This window comes from Alosa alosa, chromosome 7, assembly GCF_017589495.1.
Source record: "Alosa alosa isolate M-15738 ecotype Scorff River chromosome 7, AALO_Geno_1.1, whole genome shotgun sequence".
NCBI lineage: Eukaryota > Metazoa > Chordata > Actinopteri > Clupeiformes > Clupeidae > Alosa > Alosa alosa.
In genome coordinates, this window is record NC_063195.1 from 3,399,793 (window position 1) to 3,417,295 (window position 17,503).

The 17,503-nt window shown below is 42.4% G+C and overlaps 2 protein-coding genes across 4 annotated transcripts; both read left to right on the plus strand.

Moving 5' to 3' along the window:
* Window positions 1-1,329: 1,329 nt before the first annotated feature.
* LOC125297386 (gastrula zinc finger protein XlCGF7.1-like) lies at window positions 1,330-17,503 on the plus strand. Its single transcript, XM_048247746.1, has 5 exons — window positions 1,330-1,360; window positions 2,140-2,344; window positions 10,739-10,806; window positions 11,034-11,133; window positions 16,765-17,503. Exons 2-5 carry the CDS (start codon window positions 2,203-2,205, stop codon window positions 17,340-17,342), a joined length of 888 nt encoding a protein of 295 aa, XP_048103703.1. The 5' UTR covers window positions 1,330-1,360; window positions 2,140-2,202; the 3' UTR covers window positions 17,343-17,503.
* LOC125297408 lies at window positions 3,083-6,761 on the plus strand. 3 transcript variants are annotated; one of them, XM_048247782.1, is made up of 4 exons: window positions 3,083-3,637; window positions 3,728-3,891; window positions 5,188-5,381; window positions 5,797-6,761. In XM_048247782.1, the coding sequence occupies exon 4, from the start codon at window positions 6,105-6,107 to the stop codon at window positions 6,717-6,719; it is 615 nt and encodes a 204-aa protein (XP_048103739.1). In that variant the 5' UTR covers window positions 3,083-3,637; window positions 3,728-3,891; window positions 5,188-5,381; window positions 5,797-6,104; the 3' UTR covers window positions 6,720-6,761. The 3 variants fall into 3 exon arrangements, with proteins under 3 accessions (XP_048103739.1, XP_048103738.1, XP_048103740.1); XM_048247781.1 differs by lacking the exon at window positions 3,728-3,891; XM_048247783.1 differs by lacking the exons at window positions 3,083-3,637; window positions 3,728-3,891 and having other exon boundaries at window positions 4,925-5,381.

The window sequence follows — 17,503 nt, forward strand, 5'->3', positions numbered from 1 at the left end:
CATAGTGAGGTGACGCACACACTAACCCGGAGCAGTGAGCTGCCTGCTACAGCGGCACTCGGGGAGCCAGTGTTTCCCATACATTGACTAATCTGTGGCGGGGGGCCACGAAATAAAAATCGGCCGCCACACATAAATATTCTGTTTAATTTAATTTAATTTAATTTAATTTAATTTAAATTAAATATAAGGTCAAATCCTTGCATTGCCATTGAGCTGTGCTTTTTACGCATGCAGCCTTTCCTTGCCCCGCCCCGCTCTCTCTCGTAGCCCGCTGCCCCTCCTCTACATGTGCATTTAACAAAATATTCACGATTGTTGAAGGATTGTTGTTGCCACATAGAAGCATTGCATAGAAGGCGTCTGGCTAAATTGCTATTAAATCCGCTTAGCATCGTGACCATGCTGCACAAATTTGTTCAAAACTGCTGCATTGAAGTGAACTCTGCTAAGGCCTTATCACAACATAGTAAGTTAAGTTATGAAATCAAGCAGTATCTTAAAGCTAACGTTAGAATACTGTTTGGATGTCGAATTTAGCATGCTTAGCCTACTTACAGCTGCTTGTCAATTTCGTTGAAGGGCTCATTCTATTGACTCTGACACTGAATCTTTGCAAAATCCCGATGTAAATGGAAAAGTGTTTTCCAAAATTTAAAAGTGCTTGTCCCAAGGAGAAGTGCGAACCTTTATTTTAACTATGTAGAAAACGTTATGAATTGCATCCACACATCAGCAGCCTTTCAACTGTGTTACAATTGCAAGGGTTCCCTTAAACGTCTTAAAAAGTGACAGGCACTCAATTAGACCTATACTAAGACGATCTTAATACCCCCCATGGATCCCCCCATATCGATCATATGTTTGTTTTTATTTATCTGTTTGCCTTACTGTTGTCATATGAACAGCTGTCTTTGCTGAAGGGTTACTCGTTACCAAGAGCTTATGGGACCTCGAGAGAGGGAGGGAGGAGTCATATTTTAGTAATTACAGAGTGTGTGTGTGTGTGTGTGTTGTTTGTTTCTATACAGGCTGTGGTTTCCCTGAAGAAAGAGCTAAGTGTCCTACATCAACGTCTGCAAAGCCAACCAAGTAACAGGTATACATACACACACACACACACACTCACGCACATACGTACACACACACACACACACACTCACACATGCATGCCCACACACACACACCATGTTTGTTAAGGATCACTCTATGTTTCTATCACTCTATCTAACACACACACATATACACACACACACACACACAGCTTTCTCAAATTGCATCGATTTTGACCCCCCTTGCTCCCCCACACACACCACGGGCAAGGGGGGTGAATGAGTGGAGTGGAGACAGCCATATCAAGGTGAGACACAAACACACACACACACACACACATACACACACACGCTATATTACACTACACTGCCAGCCCGATCAAGGTGAGACACACACACACACACACACACACACACACACACACACACACAGACACACACACACACACTATATTACACTACACTGCCAGCCCGATCAAGGTGAGACAAACACACACACACACACACTATATTACACTACACTGCCAGCCCGATCAAGGTGAGACAAACACACACACTCTACACTACAATACACACACACACACACAATATGATAAAATGTCATGAACAAATTGAAAATCGCGAACTATTGATTGTGATGTGTGTGTGATATCGGTGTGACGAGAACTCAGCGAGAAATTTAGGCTAGTTTAACCTGAACTTGAGATTTAACGGGGGCACGTAACCTTTACACACACACACACTACACTACACACACTACACTACACACACACTACACTACACTACACTACACACATACAAACACACACACGCACTACACTACACTACACTACACTACATTACACTACACTACACTACACTACACTACACTACACACACAGGCTAGTTTAACCCGAACTTGAGATTTAACAGGGCACGTAACCTTTATGTAGTATACATGTCCTAAATGATGAGAGACTAAGTGAGGATTTGATGCACTTAACTGCCGCTGCTGAATACATTGTAGGGGAAACACTACACACAGACACATACACACACACACACACACATACACACTTTCACACACATTCACCTCTCATGTGTTTAGCAGCAAATCAGGAGTCCCAGCCCTCCTGTCCAATCAGATCAGCTGACGGCAGCTGAGGAGCCAATGGTCTGGACAGAACAGCTGGTCTCGCCTGATGGTCAGATTCCACCGCTCTCTCCTAGCGACCAGAGGCTGCTGGATGCTCCAGTGTCTGGGATTAAAGAAGAGAATGCTGTTCATGGATATGAGGAGTGCAGGCAGTATGGTAAGGAATTGTCTCTTTCTCTCTCCCTCTCTCTCTCTTAGGGCTGAGCGATAAAATGATAAAACATATGTTCGATAGAACATTCGATAGTTAAAAACAATACACACCTCCCGCCTTACGTTGTTCATAAATAAATAGGCTAAATATTTTGTAGCTAAAATGTGCAACTCTACCAGAGTAGGTGATGGAATTAGGCCTACCTTAACACAGACTCTCATTGATTCCTTGCCCAGTGCACTCCTCTTTCTCTCTCCCTCTCAACAGATGCATCCCTCCTCATCTTGCACATGTAATACAAACATTCACAATCGCGCAAGACGACTGGCTAAATTGTTATTAAACCCGGTTAGCATCATTAGCATGCTGCACGAATTTGTTCAAAAAGTTGCATTCAAATTGACATGTTCAGTTCTTATCATCTCAATCCAGATGTAAATGGAAAAGTATTTTCGAAGATTCAAACAGGCCTGTACCAAGGAGAAAAAAGTGTTAATATGAAGCTTAAACACACGTGGGGAAACTGAACAGTCCAACTAGTAGACTATGATTAACTAGCCAATCAAGCTACTTTGTTTACAATATTTCCAGGCTTCAACGAGTGCTGCTTTTTATTCAGACTTATGTGCACATTTATTCATTTGAGTGTTTTTTCATGATTGTGTTGACATTTCTTTTCCCTGTTTGCTTTGATTGATAACTAAGGTAATTCAAATCAGAGGAAGGTTAAGTTTAAGTGTTTAAATTGAATTGAATTGATTTTTTCTTCTGTTCCTGAAATAGTTAAAAAACAATCAATAATTATTGATATCGACTGATATGAAACACTTATATCATGATACAGTAATAATTACAGTGTAACGTGATACAGTAATAATTACAGTGTGCACTGTAACGAAACCGGTGCCAGTGGATTATTTTATTTTTTATATTTATTTTAGGCTCATTGTAACAACCAGAGCAGAGAAGGAAATTCATTGCAATTTTAGTTCTTTTGTGGTAGAAATATCGGTACCGCTACTCTATCGGCAACTACACAAATGTAAATACTTGTACTCGGTTTGAAAAAATTAGTAACAGGAGATCCCTAATCACAATCTCGACTTTGAAATAACCTTTTATAATTTTGCAAACGTTTGTATTTATAAACAAGCTAGGCTCTGCCTTTGTCAACCTAGAAAGCAGTTAGAGCTCGTTTTGAGTTCCCAGGCTAGCCGGCTAGTCTGCTTTGACCAAGAACATCTACCAGAAGACCTGAAGAAGAAGTCAATCAGACCAACACCAGCATTAGCAGTGGTAAGCTCACCATGAAAAGCTAACAATAATTGCCTGCCATTTTTGCAACAGAACATTATAAACCTTATGAGGTTACTTGCGGCACTGTAGAATTCATAGGAACGAACCGCCGCGTTGTCCAGGATCCACCTATCTTTCCATGGAAAATGTGCCTGTACTGTGAAATTATTAACGCCTGTCTGACTTCATCCGAAAGACATCAGATGTTTCAAGCCTATCTTTCGGCTGGACCCTGATGTAGTCAACTACTGCAGGTCAGTTTCCCCCCCAGCCATTACAGTGATGCAGTTAAACATGCGGTTAGCAATTTCGGCTTTTCGGAAAATGATACCAGTGTTTCCACTGAAATACAGTAGATCGATAGATCGATAGAGATAGATAGATACTTTATTGATCCCCAAGGGGAAATTCAAGGAATGAGGGATATAAGAAGGACAATTTTCTTGATTCAGAGAATGATGAGTCCATGGAGTTCAGAGAGCTTGCCACTATTTTGATTCGTAACAATGCAGCAGTGTATTTTGGGATGGACTGTCATACTGAATACCTGTACTCAGTGTACAAGGATGTAGGATGCATCATCTGTTTTCATCCATTAACATACGTGGTATTGGCCACGTTGGTAGAGATTGCATTCAAAAATTGTATATAGGCTTAATAGAAATTACTAGGAAAGATGCCGGTTTTCCTTTTAGAGTTAGCCTGGGTTTTCCCATGCTGCCTTATGCGCGCAATTTTATTCACGCTGCTAGGCAGCCTGGATTCCATGGAGCAAATTTTAGCCTCAGTAAGGGGACCAATCACAGAACGGAGGGAGGGCAGCAAGACGATGACGACACACCGAAGCCGTTATGAGCTACGTACAGACGCATTTGATAGACATTCGTAGCGGCCAATAAATGGCTCTGGGCATTCGTAAACCACGTTTCAAATACGAGAAAATGAATGCCTAGTTCCCAGACCCCGTCTCATTTGAGATGAGGGTATGACGTTAGCCAGGCTATTTAGATGTAGGCTACATTTTAAAAATGTAAAAGTAGTTTTACAACCTTTTCACATTATATGCATTCACATTAATGACTTGGTAGATTTGTATCCATTAACATCATACTGTACATGATTGATGGGCACCACATCATTCGACTGAGGCACAGTGATTGGCCACGTTGATAGACAGATTGTAATAAAATAAAATTGTACATAATGCTCAATAGAAATGATTAGGAAAGTGAATGTACATAATGCTCAATAGAAATGATTAGGAAAGTGAATGTACATAATGCTCAATAGAAATGATTAAGAAAGTGATTGGCCACGTTGATAGAGAGATTGCATTCTAAAATTAATGCTTAATGGAAATGATTAGGATGGGAAGTGGAAGTGATTTCATGTTATCCTTTTACATGTCCAAATTGAAAATGGTTCTTATCTGAATGCAATAAATGTAGAGTATTCCTTGACCAAGTGCTTTTTATCTGGATGCATTATATGTAGAGTATTCCTTGACTAAATGTCTTAGCTACTTTTCTTCCTAATGTTATATGTTGCAGACATGACGGGCACATTTCTACACACCGCCATCAATGATGTCTTACCTGACCTTCCAGAAATGTCAAAAGACATTTTAAAAGAAACCTTACAATCCCTCGGGGTGGAGATCTTCAGCTTATTGAGGAGGCAGATTTGTTGTCATCCTTGCGACCCATTCAAGCCCGAAGGGTGGTTGCTGCCTGGAAGCGGAAATGTAAGTTTTGTAGTATGCGACGCAACCAGTTGGTCCAAAATAGAGCGGAAATGTAAGTTTTGTAGTATGCGACGCAATCAGTTGGTCCAAAATACAGCGGGAATGTAAGTTTTGTAGTATGCGACGCAACCAGTTGGTCCAAAATAGAGTGGAAATGTAAGTTTTGTAGTATGCAACGCAACCAGTTGGTCCAAAATAGAGCAGAAATGTAAGTTTTGTAGTATGCGACGCAATCAGTTGGTCCAAAATACAGCGGAAATGTAAGTTTTGTAGTATGCGACGCAATCAGTTGGTCCAAAATACAACGGGAATGTATGTTTTGTAGTATGAGCCGCAACCAGTTTGTCCAAAATGCAAAATCATTCACATTATGTCCCTTGTAATCTGTTGTGTGCGCGTGTGTGTGTTTTTAAAGGCCAGACTCTCGAATGCAGCAGACCGTCTCTTGGGGCCCTGGCAGGACCTCCCCCATCCTTGCCTCTGTCTTCGCCCAGGAGCTCCATTTCAACCTCTCCCAGCATCTGCCGAAGCCCTGGTGCAGACTGTGTGGACGCCTTTAGCATACCGTGGGAGGAGCTCCCAGCGGAACTGATGCAGGCATTAGAGAGAGGTGCTCGGCCGAGTCCACAAATGAGGAGGCAGATGGTCAGGATGGTAGTGAAAGAAATGACGGTTAAAACATCCCGCGTCACTTAACGAAACGTCTTAGACGTGGGCAAAGCGATGGTAGCTAAATACCCGAAGTCTCTACAGGACCTCATTGAGGGCGACGTAATTGGGTCAGGCTACCACTCCCTCGTGAAACAACTGCAGAACAGATTTGAGAACGTGAGGCGATGCACGGCGCCAAAAATACGGAAAAGAAAACGTCGCGCCGATGAGTCTGACACAGACGACAGTCCTCCCGAAAGAAGAGCTGTGATCCAGGACACCTACGGTTGCATCAACTGGGATCCGAAATCCATGCCCCTGGGAGAGGGCCAGGAGAGCCAGCGCCAGAACAAAGAAAAGCTCCAAACGTTGTCTCTACAAACTGATCCAGATCCAGAGGAAGTGACACTACTGATGAGGTCAACTTTCTACGCACAGCGCAAACAGGTCAACCAAGGGAAAGATATCAAACACCTCGTGGAAGAGTGGCCCTTTTGGTTCGATGAACTCGGCATGTCGGTTCACTTCGAGGAACTAACTGGAACTGACCTGAAGGAAACATTCGCGCGCAATATTGACATGAAGGGGAAACGCCTCCTGGACTTCATGAGAACTGTTGGTATGAAAAAGAGCAAGTTCCTACCAGCTTTCATGAAGTTCCAGTTGAGAGTTGACCGGTCGCTCTGAAGACGTCAAAGAGATAGTGCTACTTTTACTGTCTTACTTTGACGAGAGGGAAGACGCGATGTTTTGCTACGTGGAGGACTCGTGCCTGGCAGGGGAGCTGCAGATGAAGCAAGTTCCCTTGACCCCCACCATTGTGGTGTGTGGTAAGTTAGCTTTTCTTACTAGCTCACACATACACACACTCACTCTCTCCCAGACACACACACACACACACACCTCACATGCATCTCACACACACACACACACACACACACACACACACACACACACACACACACACACACACACACACACTCACACACACACACTTGTCTGTCACTCACACTAAAACACAAATACACTGCCCTCTCTCACACATACATATACCCTCTTTATTACACGGCTTCTTCATAATGCTGAAGAATGCTCCATTCACTTGAATGGGCCTTCCCAACGTTCGGTGGTCTGCTAATTCTCAATAATAGACCGTTGCTAAGTATAACAGACCGCTGTCAAGGAAAATGGGTTTTGTGCTTCTATTTCACGTCTTTCATATCACTACGCAAGGACTAGAACTTCATTCAAAAGTGAAAGCGGACGGTTGATCAGCTGTGTTCTAAAGAATGTGCTGGTTCAAACTATTTGTTTCTCAGCAAAAGCCACGATGAAACGGTAATAAATATGATTATTATTATTATTATTAACATTAAGATTAATGTTTATTTTATTATTTTTTTAAAGGACAGAACTGTTTTTCCTCAAGCTGCTTTATGCTGAGTGTGGATCAGACAATAGTAAATAACAACATCTCCTCCTTCACGTCGGCCCTCAACTTGATGTTTGGCTCCTACTTCTGCTTCAACATCCATTACCCAGTAGAGCTGGCCTCAACGCTGGAGTTTCTGCAGAGGTAGGTCTCATTCATTACCCAGTAGAGCTGGCCTCAAGGCTGGAGTTTCTGCAGAGGTAGGTCTCATTCATTACCCAGTAGAGCTGGCCTCAACGCTGTAGTTTCTGCAGAGGTAGGTCTCATTCATTACCCAGTAGAGCTGTAGCCTAGCTCATTGAGATGGCCCAGAGCCTTTTATTGGGCACTACAAATGTCTATCAAATGCGTCTGTATGTAGCTCATAGAGCTGGTAAGTTCCGCCCCTTCCGCTAACCCCGCTGGACCTCTAGGTTGAAAAATCGTCAATGCAAGTGAATGTGAGAAAAAAAAAATTCTGGTCCCGTTTGAATTTGCTATCATGGGTGACTTTGTAGTTCTTCAGAGCCCTATTTTTACTACCTCTGCTGTCTGTACCACGTCCATTACGGACACTATCATCACAATTAGCACTGCCACCTCCAGCTATGTTGGGCAGAGGGACGAAATAAGCATGGTATGCCATAGTGGGCACCGTTGTATACACGCAGAGACGCACCTCCATTCACAGACGCACTGTGACTACGATCGTCTATTGACAGTGATAATTTCCAAAAGGCAGATATTCTCCTACAGAATCTGAATAGGTGAATAACCTACCAAAGACTTCATTACACGTTAACGTTTTTTTAACATTTGGTGTATATTTCTGCTTCAAATTGTGCAAAACTATAGCCTGCATCGCTTCCGCATCATTACAAACAAATGCACGTCTTCGTGTTTCTCGCGTGTAATACAAGTATTTTCTGAAAACTTTGTGCAGCGAATTTGGGCTTGAATCGAAGCTCTGGGTGTCTAGCAACTAGTGGAGGAGAGTACAAATGAGATTTGTCACCATACTTGGATCTATCGTCTATTTTAATCAGTGTTGTTGTTTGTCACAATCTAAAAATACCCTTAAGGGCCGAATTACATTATTATTGTGACATTAGGTCGCGGGTCGGAATTGGGCCGGATTTTTAGGGTTTTCTGGCTACTGCATGCTAGCCTAGCTCCTTAATCACTATGCTACCACCACCCATTATTCTTGAATATCCCCTGGGGATCAATAAAGTATCTATCCATCTATCTATTATTAAATTCTCTCTCTCTCTCGCTTTCTCTCTCTCTCTCTCGTCTTTCTGTTTCCCAAGGTGTTTTTATTCAGTCAATCCACAGAAGGGTACCAAAGTGACGAAGACCAGCACGACCCATCACATGAACCCGCGAGTTCTCACCCTCATTTAGGACCTCTCAGACCATGATTGGCTCGAAGTCTAAACAGTCTCACACTCTCTCAGACCATGATTGGCTTGAAGTCTAAACAGTCTCACACTCTCTCAGACCATGATTGGGTTGAAGTCTAAACAGTCTCACACTCTCTCACTCACACAGTGTTTTGTATGATGAACCCCCCCGAGTTCCCACCGTCGCTAAGGGCCTCTCAGAATGTTAAGACTTCGAGCCACTCATCATGGTCCAAGTCTCACTCCCACATGTTCCGTTTCACTCACACATATTCCATCTTACTCTCACTCACACATATTCCGTCTCACTCTCACTCACACATATTCCGTCTCACTCTCACTCACAAATATTCCATCTAACTTTCATTCACACATATTCTGTTTCACTCTCTCTATAAACACTTGTTTGTCCCATTGTTGGTACAATGTTTTGTACAGTTTTGTAGACAATTGAGATTTGCTACAATAAAGTTTTTGTAGTAAAAAAAAAAATCTTTGAGACTATTATTGATACTAACAACTGATGAAAAATACTTACTCACAAAGTACTTTATCCTGCTGCCAAGAGTACTCCTAAATCACACTAAAAGTGTTTAGCTAGGTGTTTTCTCTTCAAACCTATTCACAAAGCTGCTGAGACCAACTGAGTGACGTCTCCAACCATCAGGGACCTAATTCACTTAATTGCCAGTCTTATAATGAGACTTTTACAGTGGAATAATTTAAATTTCACTTACAGAGCACCAAAACATTACACACGTCTCATGGCACTTTACAGAATGCTAAACATTCAAAGAGAGCACATGCGTAACAGGGGCGAGGAAAAACTCCCTAGAATTGGAGATACATATAGGAAGAAACCTCGAGCAGATCCACGACTCAAGGGCCTGACCCATCTGCCTAGGATCAGTTACAGGGCAGTAAGGTCTGTATACATGATAAATGAAAGGTTAGGTTTAGAGAATAGAACATGGTGTGTAATGCCACCTGAGGTATATGTTACAAAGAGGTAGGATGGTGTTGCTTAATGTTGCTTATTTTAGTCATGCTAATTTAGCAGAAATCCAGAGTGAAGAGGAAAAACGTCATAATTTAAATGTGATAATTTAAAATTCCAAGATACCGGAGCTCCTTACTTGTGCAAAGCTGGTAGCTTATAGGCTAATTTCAGTGGTCTATAGATGAAAGTGAGCAAAATAATGCAGCGCTCTGATTTGTCGAAAAACTTTTCAACCCACTTATCAGGAATCAGGTCAAACTTATAAAAGAGGGGAAAAGAGTCCAGAGTACTTTTGAGGTCAAAGTGCGCGGCTAGTATGCAAAATGCATACAGGGTAGCTGTGGCTTATTGATTAGCACATCGGACTTGTAACCAGAGGGTTGCCGGTTCGAACCCTCGACCAGTAGAAACGGCTGAAGTGCCCTTGAGCAAGGCACCTAACCCCTCACTGCTCCCGGAGCGCCGCTGTTGATGCAGGCAGCTCACTGCGCCGGGATTAGTGTGTGCTTCACCACACTGTGTGCTGAGTGTGTTTCACTAATTCACGGATTGGGATAAATGCAGAGACCAAATTTCCCTTACAGGATCAAAAGAGTATATATACTTATACTTATACTTACTTAGGTCAGAATATAAGATATACATCATTCATTCTGCTCCTGATCAAACGTAATGCCTGCCTCCTACAATCCCAGACTTTTAAAAGCCTTAAATATCAAAAATGAACTCTTAAGACATTTTCATCTTAAGACTTTCTAAGGATCCACAGGACCCTGTCAATCTTGTGTTAGAGTGTCTGACAAATGTATGTTAACCTTTAACTGAAATTCTAAGGAGTTTTTGCTAAACAAATTGGTTTGAATATAAATCTCCTCTATTCCTGCTTTAGAGAGAGCTGACCCCAGAATGGAGTATACTGTCACTTCAGATACAGACATCAAATCTGAAGAGATTCAGGTACTGTATTGGAATTTTGTATACATAATATCATGATTGCAACCCATTTGATCTGACAAGCTAATGCTAATAAAACGGCCCATTTGACCTGACATGCTAATGCTAATACACTTGTAAACTCATTTCATGAAACCATATCATGCTAATGGTCAACAACCTCACATCATCAGACAAACTCATAAAAAGACAAAATATGGTGAGAAAAACTAATAAAGGTCTCGTCTCAGACTCCGCTGGTCTCGTCTGACGGTCAGAGGCTGCTGGAGGCGCCAGTCTCTGAAGATGAAGATGGTGATGATGACGAGTATGGAGAGTACAGTAATTCAGGTAGGAAGTGCTGAGCAACACACACACACAGACACATACAGACACACAAACACACATACACAGTGAGAAGTGAGAGTAGGGTGAGAAGTGAGAGTAGGATGAGAAGTGGGATGAGAACTAAGAGTAGGATGAGGCAGTGAGAGTAGGATGAGAAGTGAGAGTAGGATGAGAAGTAAGAAGTGAGAGTAGGATGAGAAGTGAGAGTAGGATGAGGATGGAAGTAAGAGTAGGATGAAAGTGGGATGAGAAGTGAGAGTAGGATGAGAAGTGAGAAGTGAGAGTAGGATGAGAAGTGAGAGTAGGATGAGAAGTGAGAGTAGGATGAGAAGTGATAAGGAGAGTAGGATGAGAAGTAAAAGTGAGAGTAGGATGAGAAGTAAGAGTAGGATGAGAAGTGGGATGAGAAGTGAGAGTAGGATGAGAAGTGAGAGTAGGAGTGAGAATAGGATGAGAAGTGAGAATAGGATGAGAAGTGAGAGTGGGATGAGCAGTAAGAGTAGGATGAGAAGTGATAGTAGGATGAGGATGAGAAGCAAGAGTAGGATGAGGATGAGAAGTGAGAGTAGGATGAGGATGAGAAGTAAGAGTAGGATGAGAAGTAAGAGTAGGATGAGAAGTAAGAGTAGGATGAGAAGTAAGAAGTGAGAGTAGGATGAGAAGTAAGAGTAGGATGAGAAGTAAGAGGATGAGAAGTGAGAGTAGGATGAGAAGTAAGAGTAGGATGAGAAGTGGGATGAGAAGTGAGAGTAGGATGAGAAGTTAGAGTAGGATGAGAAGTAAGAGGATGAGAAGTGAGAAGTAAGAGTAGGATGAGAAGTAAGAGTAGGATGGGGGGTGGGGGTGAGGTGGGATGAGGGGTGAGGTGGGATGGGGAGGTGGGGGTGGGGAGGTGGGATGGGGTGGGGAGTGGGATGAAAGGTGAGAGGGATGAGGGTGGGGGAAGTAAAGAGTGGGATGAAGTAAAGGAGTGGGATGGGGGTGGGGTGAAGGTGGGATGAGGGGTGAGGTGGATGAAGTAAGAGTGGGATGAGGGGGTGAGAGGAGTGGGATGGGGAAGTAGGAGTGGGATGAGAAGGTAAAGGGGATGAGGGGTGAGGGGAATGAAAGAGTGGGATGCGATAAAGAGTGGGATGGGGGGTGAGAGGTGAGAGTGGGATGGGGGTGAGTGGGATGAGGAAGTAAGAGTGGGATGGGGGTGAGAGTGGGATGAGAGTAAAGGTGGGGATGAGGGTGGGGGTGAGGAGTGGGATGGGGAAATTAGAGGGTGAAGTGGATGGGGGGTGAGGAGTGGGATGGGGGGTGAAGTGGGATGAGGGTGGGATAAGAAGTGGGAGTGGGGATTGAGGAGGTAGAGTGGGATGGGGATGGGGAGGTGAGGAGTGGGATGGGGAAATTAGAGTGGGATGAGGGAGTGAGGGGGCAGGATGCGAGGTGAAGTGGGATGAGAAGTGAGAGTGGGATGAGAATTGAGTGGGATGGGGAAGTGAGGAATGTGAGACAAAGCACAGAGTGAAGTGGGATGAAGTGAGAGTGGGATGAGGAGAATGCAAGAGGCGGGGAGGATGAAGTAAGAGTGGGATGAGAGATGGGATGAAGTGAGGAGTGGGATGAAGTAGAGGTGGGTTGAGAAGTAAGAGTAGGATGAAGTACGAGAGAGTAAAGGTGGGATGGGGAGGTGAGAGATGGAGTGGGATGAAGTGAAATTGGGATGAAGTGAGGAGTGGGATGAAGGAGAATGAGAGAGGGACGAGAAGCAAGAGGACGAGAAGCAAGAGAGGATGAGAAGCAGAGGGAAGGAGAGGGATGAGGAGAGGGACGAGAAGTGAGAGTAGGATGAGGGAAGTGAGAGTGCCAAGAGTAGGAGGACGAGTGGGATGGGGATGAGAAACAAGAGTGGGATGAGGAAGAAGTGAGAGTAGGATGAGAAGTAAGAGAGTGGGATGAGGTAAAAGTGAGTGGGATGAGCCAAGAGCAGTAGGATGAGGATGAGAAGCAAAGAGTAGGATGAGGAGAGAAGTAAGATGGGATGAGAAGTAAGAGTAGGATGAGAAGTGAGAGTAGGATGAGAAGAAAGTAGGATGAGAAGTAGGATGAGAAGTGAGAGTAGGATGAGAAGTGAGAGTAGGATGAGAAGTGAGAAGTGAGAGTCAAGTCAGATCAAGTCAAGTTTATTTATATAACACATTTCATACACAGAGGTCATTCAATGTACTTTACATAAACAAACCAAACGATAATAACAAATAAAAGCATAGAAGGGCAATATAGTCAAAAATAGTTAAAAGGTAAAGATCATAATAAAAAAGAAAACATAAAACACAAGGTAAAATCATTTTAAAAATAAAGAATAATTAGTAAAGCAAAAACAAAAGGCAAAAAGTAAAAAAAAGTAATAAAGACAAAAGTAGAATAATTATCGAGGGCAGATTCAGAATTTGTAACTTCGGCACAGTTAGCAGAAAGCGTCTGAGAACAGTTTGATCTTAAGTCTACATTTAAAACTGGTTACAGTTGGGGCCTTTTAATGTCATCCGAAAGTTGGTTCCACAGCTGAGCCGCATAGCAGCTAAAAGCTGCTTCACCATGTTTAGTTCTAACTGTAGGTTTTACTAGCAGGCTTGTCACCTGGGACCTGAGAGGACGAGAAGGTGTGTACTGCTGAAACATGTCTGACAAGTATTTAGGTCCTGCTCCATTTACTGATTTATAAACAAGCAATAGTGCTTTAAAGTCAATTCTGTGACTTACTGGAAGCCAGTGCAAGGACTTAAGAATTGGAGTAATGGTCAGTTCTTTTAGTTTTTGTTAGAGTCCTAGCTGCTGCATTTTGTATCACCTGAAGCTGTTTAATAGTCTTTTTAGGAAGGCCTGTGAACAGTCCATTGCAGTAATCAACCCTGCTGGAGATAAATGCATGAATGAGTTTTTCTAAGTCATGTTTTGACATCAGCCCTCTGAGTTTGACAATATTTTTGAGGTGGTAAAAAGCTGATTTAGTTATCGCTTTCATGTGGCTGTTGAAATTTAGATCACTGTCAATTAATACACCAAGGTTTTTAACAGTATCCTTTGCCTTTCAACCCTTTTTTTTGTGTCAAGGAGAGTGGCAACCTAAGTCTTTCCTCATTTTTACCAAATATAATTACTTCAGTTTTTCTTTGTTCAGCTGAAGAAAATTTTGAGACATCCAGGTGTTGATTTGTTCTATACACTGACACATAGATTCAAGAGGACCATGGTTGTTTGGTGATAGAGCTAAGTAAATTTGTGTGTCATCTGCATAGCTATGATATGAAATCAAATTATTTTGAATGATTTGTCCAAGTGGGAGCATATAGAGGTTGAATAATAGTGGCCCCAAGATCGACTTGGGGAACACCACAGGTCAAGGACGTTGGTGTTGAGGTACAGTTTCCGATGGCAACAAAGAAGCTCCTTTCTTGTAGATATGATTTTAGCCAGCTGATAACTATGCCTGTAAATCCAACCCAGTGTTCTAGTCTGTGTGTGTAGTAAAATATTGTGATCAACAGTGTCAAATGCTGCACTAAGGTCCAGTAGCACTAGGACTGATGTTTTACCTGAATCTGTGTTGGTATGTCATTGGAAACTTTAAGGAGAGCTGTGTCAGTGCTGTGATTTGCCCGAAAACCAGACTGAAAGTAATCAAAATACCCATTTGATGTTAGGAAGGTGGTTAATTGATTAAAGACTACTTTTCAATAATTTTGCCAATAAAAGGTAGATTGGATATGGGCCTGTAATTGTTTAGCATGGAGGCATCCAGGTTATTCTTCTTGAGAAGTGGCTTTACAACAGCTGTTTTCAGTGACTTAGGAAAAGTGCCAGACAGCAATGATACATTTACAATTTGAAGGACATCCGCTATGAGGTGAAAAACAGTTTTGAAGAAATTGGTAGGCAGAGTGTCTAAGACACATGTGGAAGGGCTGAGATTCTGTACCGTTTTTTCAAGTGTTTCAGAAGTCTATCAAGCTGAACTCTGACATCAAGTTTAGTTTCCCTCTGTTTGTTGCTGGAAGTTCAGGTTGTTGAATTTGTAATTGAGCAGATATGTTGAGTCTGATTTTGTCAATTTTACCTTTAAAAAAAGATGAAAACTCATTGCATTTATTAGTTGAGAGAAGTTCAGGTGCTAATTGTGAGGGGGGATTTGTTAACTTATCAACAATTGAAAATAGAATACGAAAGTGTTATTTGAACTTCTATTGATAATGTTAGAAAAGAAAGACTGTCTTGCTTTGCATATTTCAGAGTTATATGTGGAGCATCTCTTTATGGATTTCATAGTGGATCTGAAGTTTGTATTTACGCCATTTTCTTTCAGTCTTCCTACACTCTCTTTTAGAAGTTTAACTGCTGGATTTTGCCTCCATGGTGCTTTCTGTTTGTCCTTAACTTTCTTGAATTGTAATGGAGCAATGTCATCCATAATGTTTGCCATTTTTGCATTAAAGTGATCAAATAAGTCTTCAGAGTCTGACAGTTGACTTGACTTTAGTGAAAGTGCTTGCTCAAAGAGAGCACTTGTCTGATCATTTATGATTCTCCTTTTTACCATCATAGCTGTGTTTTGAGTGTGTGGGGACATAGACACATCAAAGAACACGCAAAAATGATCAAGGCCAGGTCTTTAACAGCTGTAGAGACATCGAGACCCTTTGTGATAACAAGGTCGAGGGTATGGCCGAGGGAGTGTGTTGGCCCCTGTACATGCTGTGTTAGGGAGAAAGTATCGATTAGTGCAATGAATTCCTTGGCATAATTGTTTTCAGGATTATCCACATGCAAGTTTAGATCCGCTGATATAAGAAGACAGTCATACTCTATGCAAACAACTGATAGCAGTTCACCTAGCTCTTCAAGAAAAACTTTAGCTGAATGTTTTGGAGGCCTGTAAATTGTCAGTAATAAAATCTGAGGAGAAGACTTAATGCATGCACACAGATATTCAAATGAAGTAAAGTCACCGAATGACGACTGATTGCACTGAAAAGACGTCTTGAAAATTGTGGCTATCCCCCACCTCTTTTATTTGCTCTGGTAGCACTCAAAAAACTGAAGTTTGGGGGAGCTGATTCGATGAGAGTAGCAGCACTGTTTGCTTGATCTAACCATGTCTCAGTTAAAAGTAAAAGTGAGAGGATGAGAAGCAAGAGTAGGATGAGAAGTGAGAGTAGGATGAGAAGTGAGAGTAGGATGAGAAGTGAGAGTAGGATGAGAAGCATTGTGTGATGGTGATCTAGACTGTTGAGTCGAAGTAAGAGTAGGATGAGAAGTGAGAGTAGGATGAGAAGCATTGTGTGATGGTGATCTAGACTGTTGAGTCGAAGTAAGAGTAGGATGAGAAGCAATTTTCACAGGCAGTGACCAATCATTGTATGTTGTTGCAAGTTGGTAAATTGCAGGACTGTGATTGAAGGAGACTTTTTTGTTCCCGGTACATTATCAACAATCCAAAATAAATAACTCTCCTTTTGCGTTCTGGCAGTAGTGAGAATAAATCCCAGAACAGAGTCGTGTATCTCTTCAGCTGCAGAACTTACATACTGGGCCAGGTCAGTTTTGTTTTGGTTAGGTGACTGTGTCTTCCTTTTTTATGTTGAACAGGAAATGGATCATCTTCCACCCCACTCGTCTCGCACACAGCGTTGAAGAATAGGAAACATTACTCCTGCTCTGTGTGTGGCAAAACCTTCCCGTTTTGGTCTGCGCTGCAACAACACCAGAACATACACACAAAGGAGAGGCCATACAGCTGCACCCAGTGTGGCAAGAGTTTCACTTTAAGACAGTATCTCCGATCTCACCTCCGTATTCACGCAGGAGTGAAACCACACCAATGCACTCAGTGTGGCAAGAGTTTCATTCGACGTAAGCATCTCGAGGATCACGAGCGCATTCACACAGGAGAGAGGCCGTACCACTGCAGTCAATGTGGCAAAAGCTTCACTCAAGAGGCAAACCTTAAACTGCACCAGCGCACTCACTCAGGAGAGAGACCGTACTGCTGCACTCAGTGTGGGAAGACTTTCAATAATGGGGACACTTTCAAACGACATCAACTCATTCACACAGGAGAGAAACCCTTTCAATGTCCTCAATGTGGGAAGAGTTTCAGTCGAAAGGGAAATCTCAAAGTACATCAACGCATTCACACAGGAGAGAGGCCTTATCAATGTGTTTAATGTGTGAAGGGTTTCTGTCAAACCTATAATCTAAGGGGCCGTCTACACGACGCCGGTTTTTCTGAAACCGGTGAGGTTTTGTTATCGGTTACGCCTTGCGTGTACATGACGCCGGCAGTTTAGGAGACTGTAACCGAGAGTTTTTGAAACCGGCTTCCGAA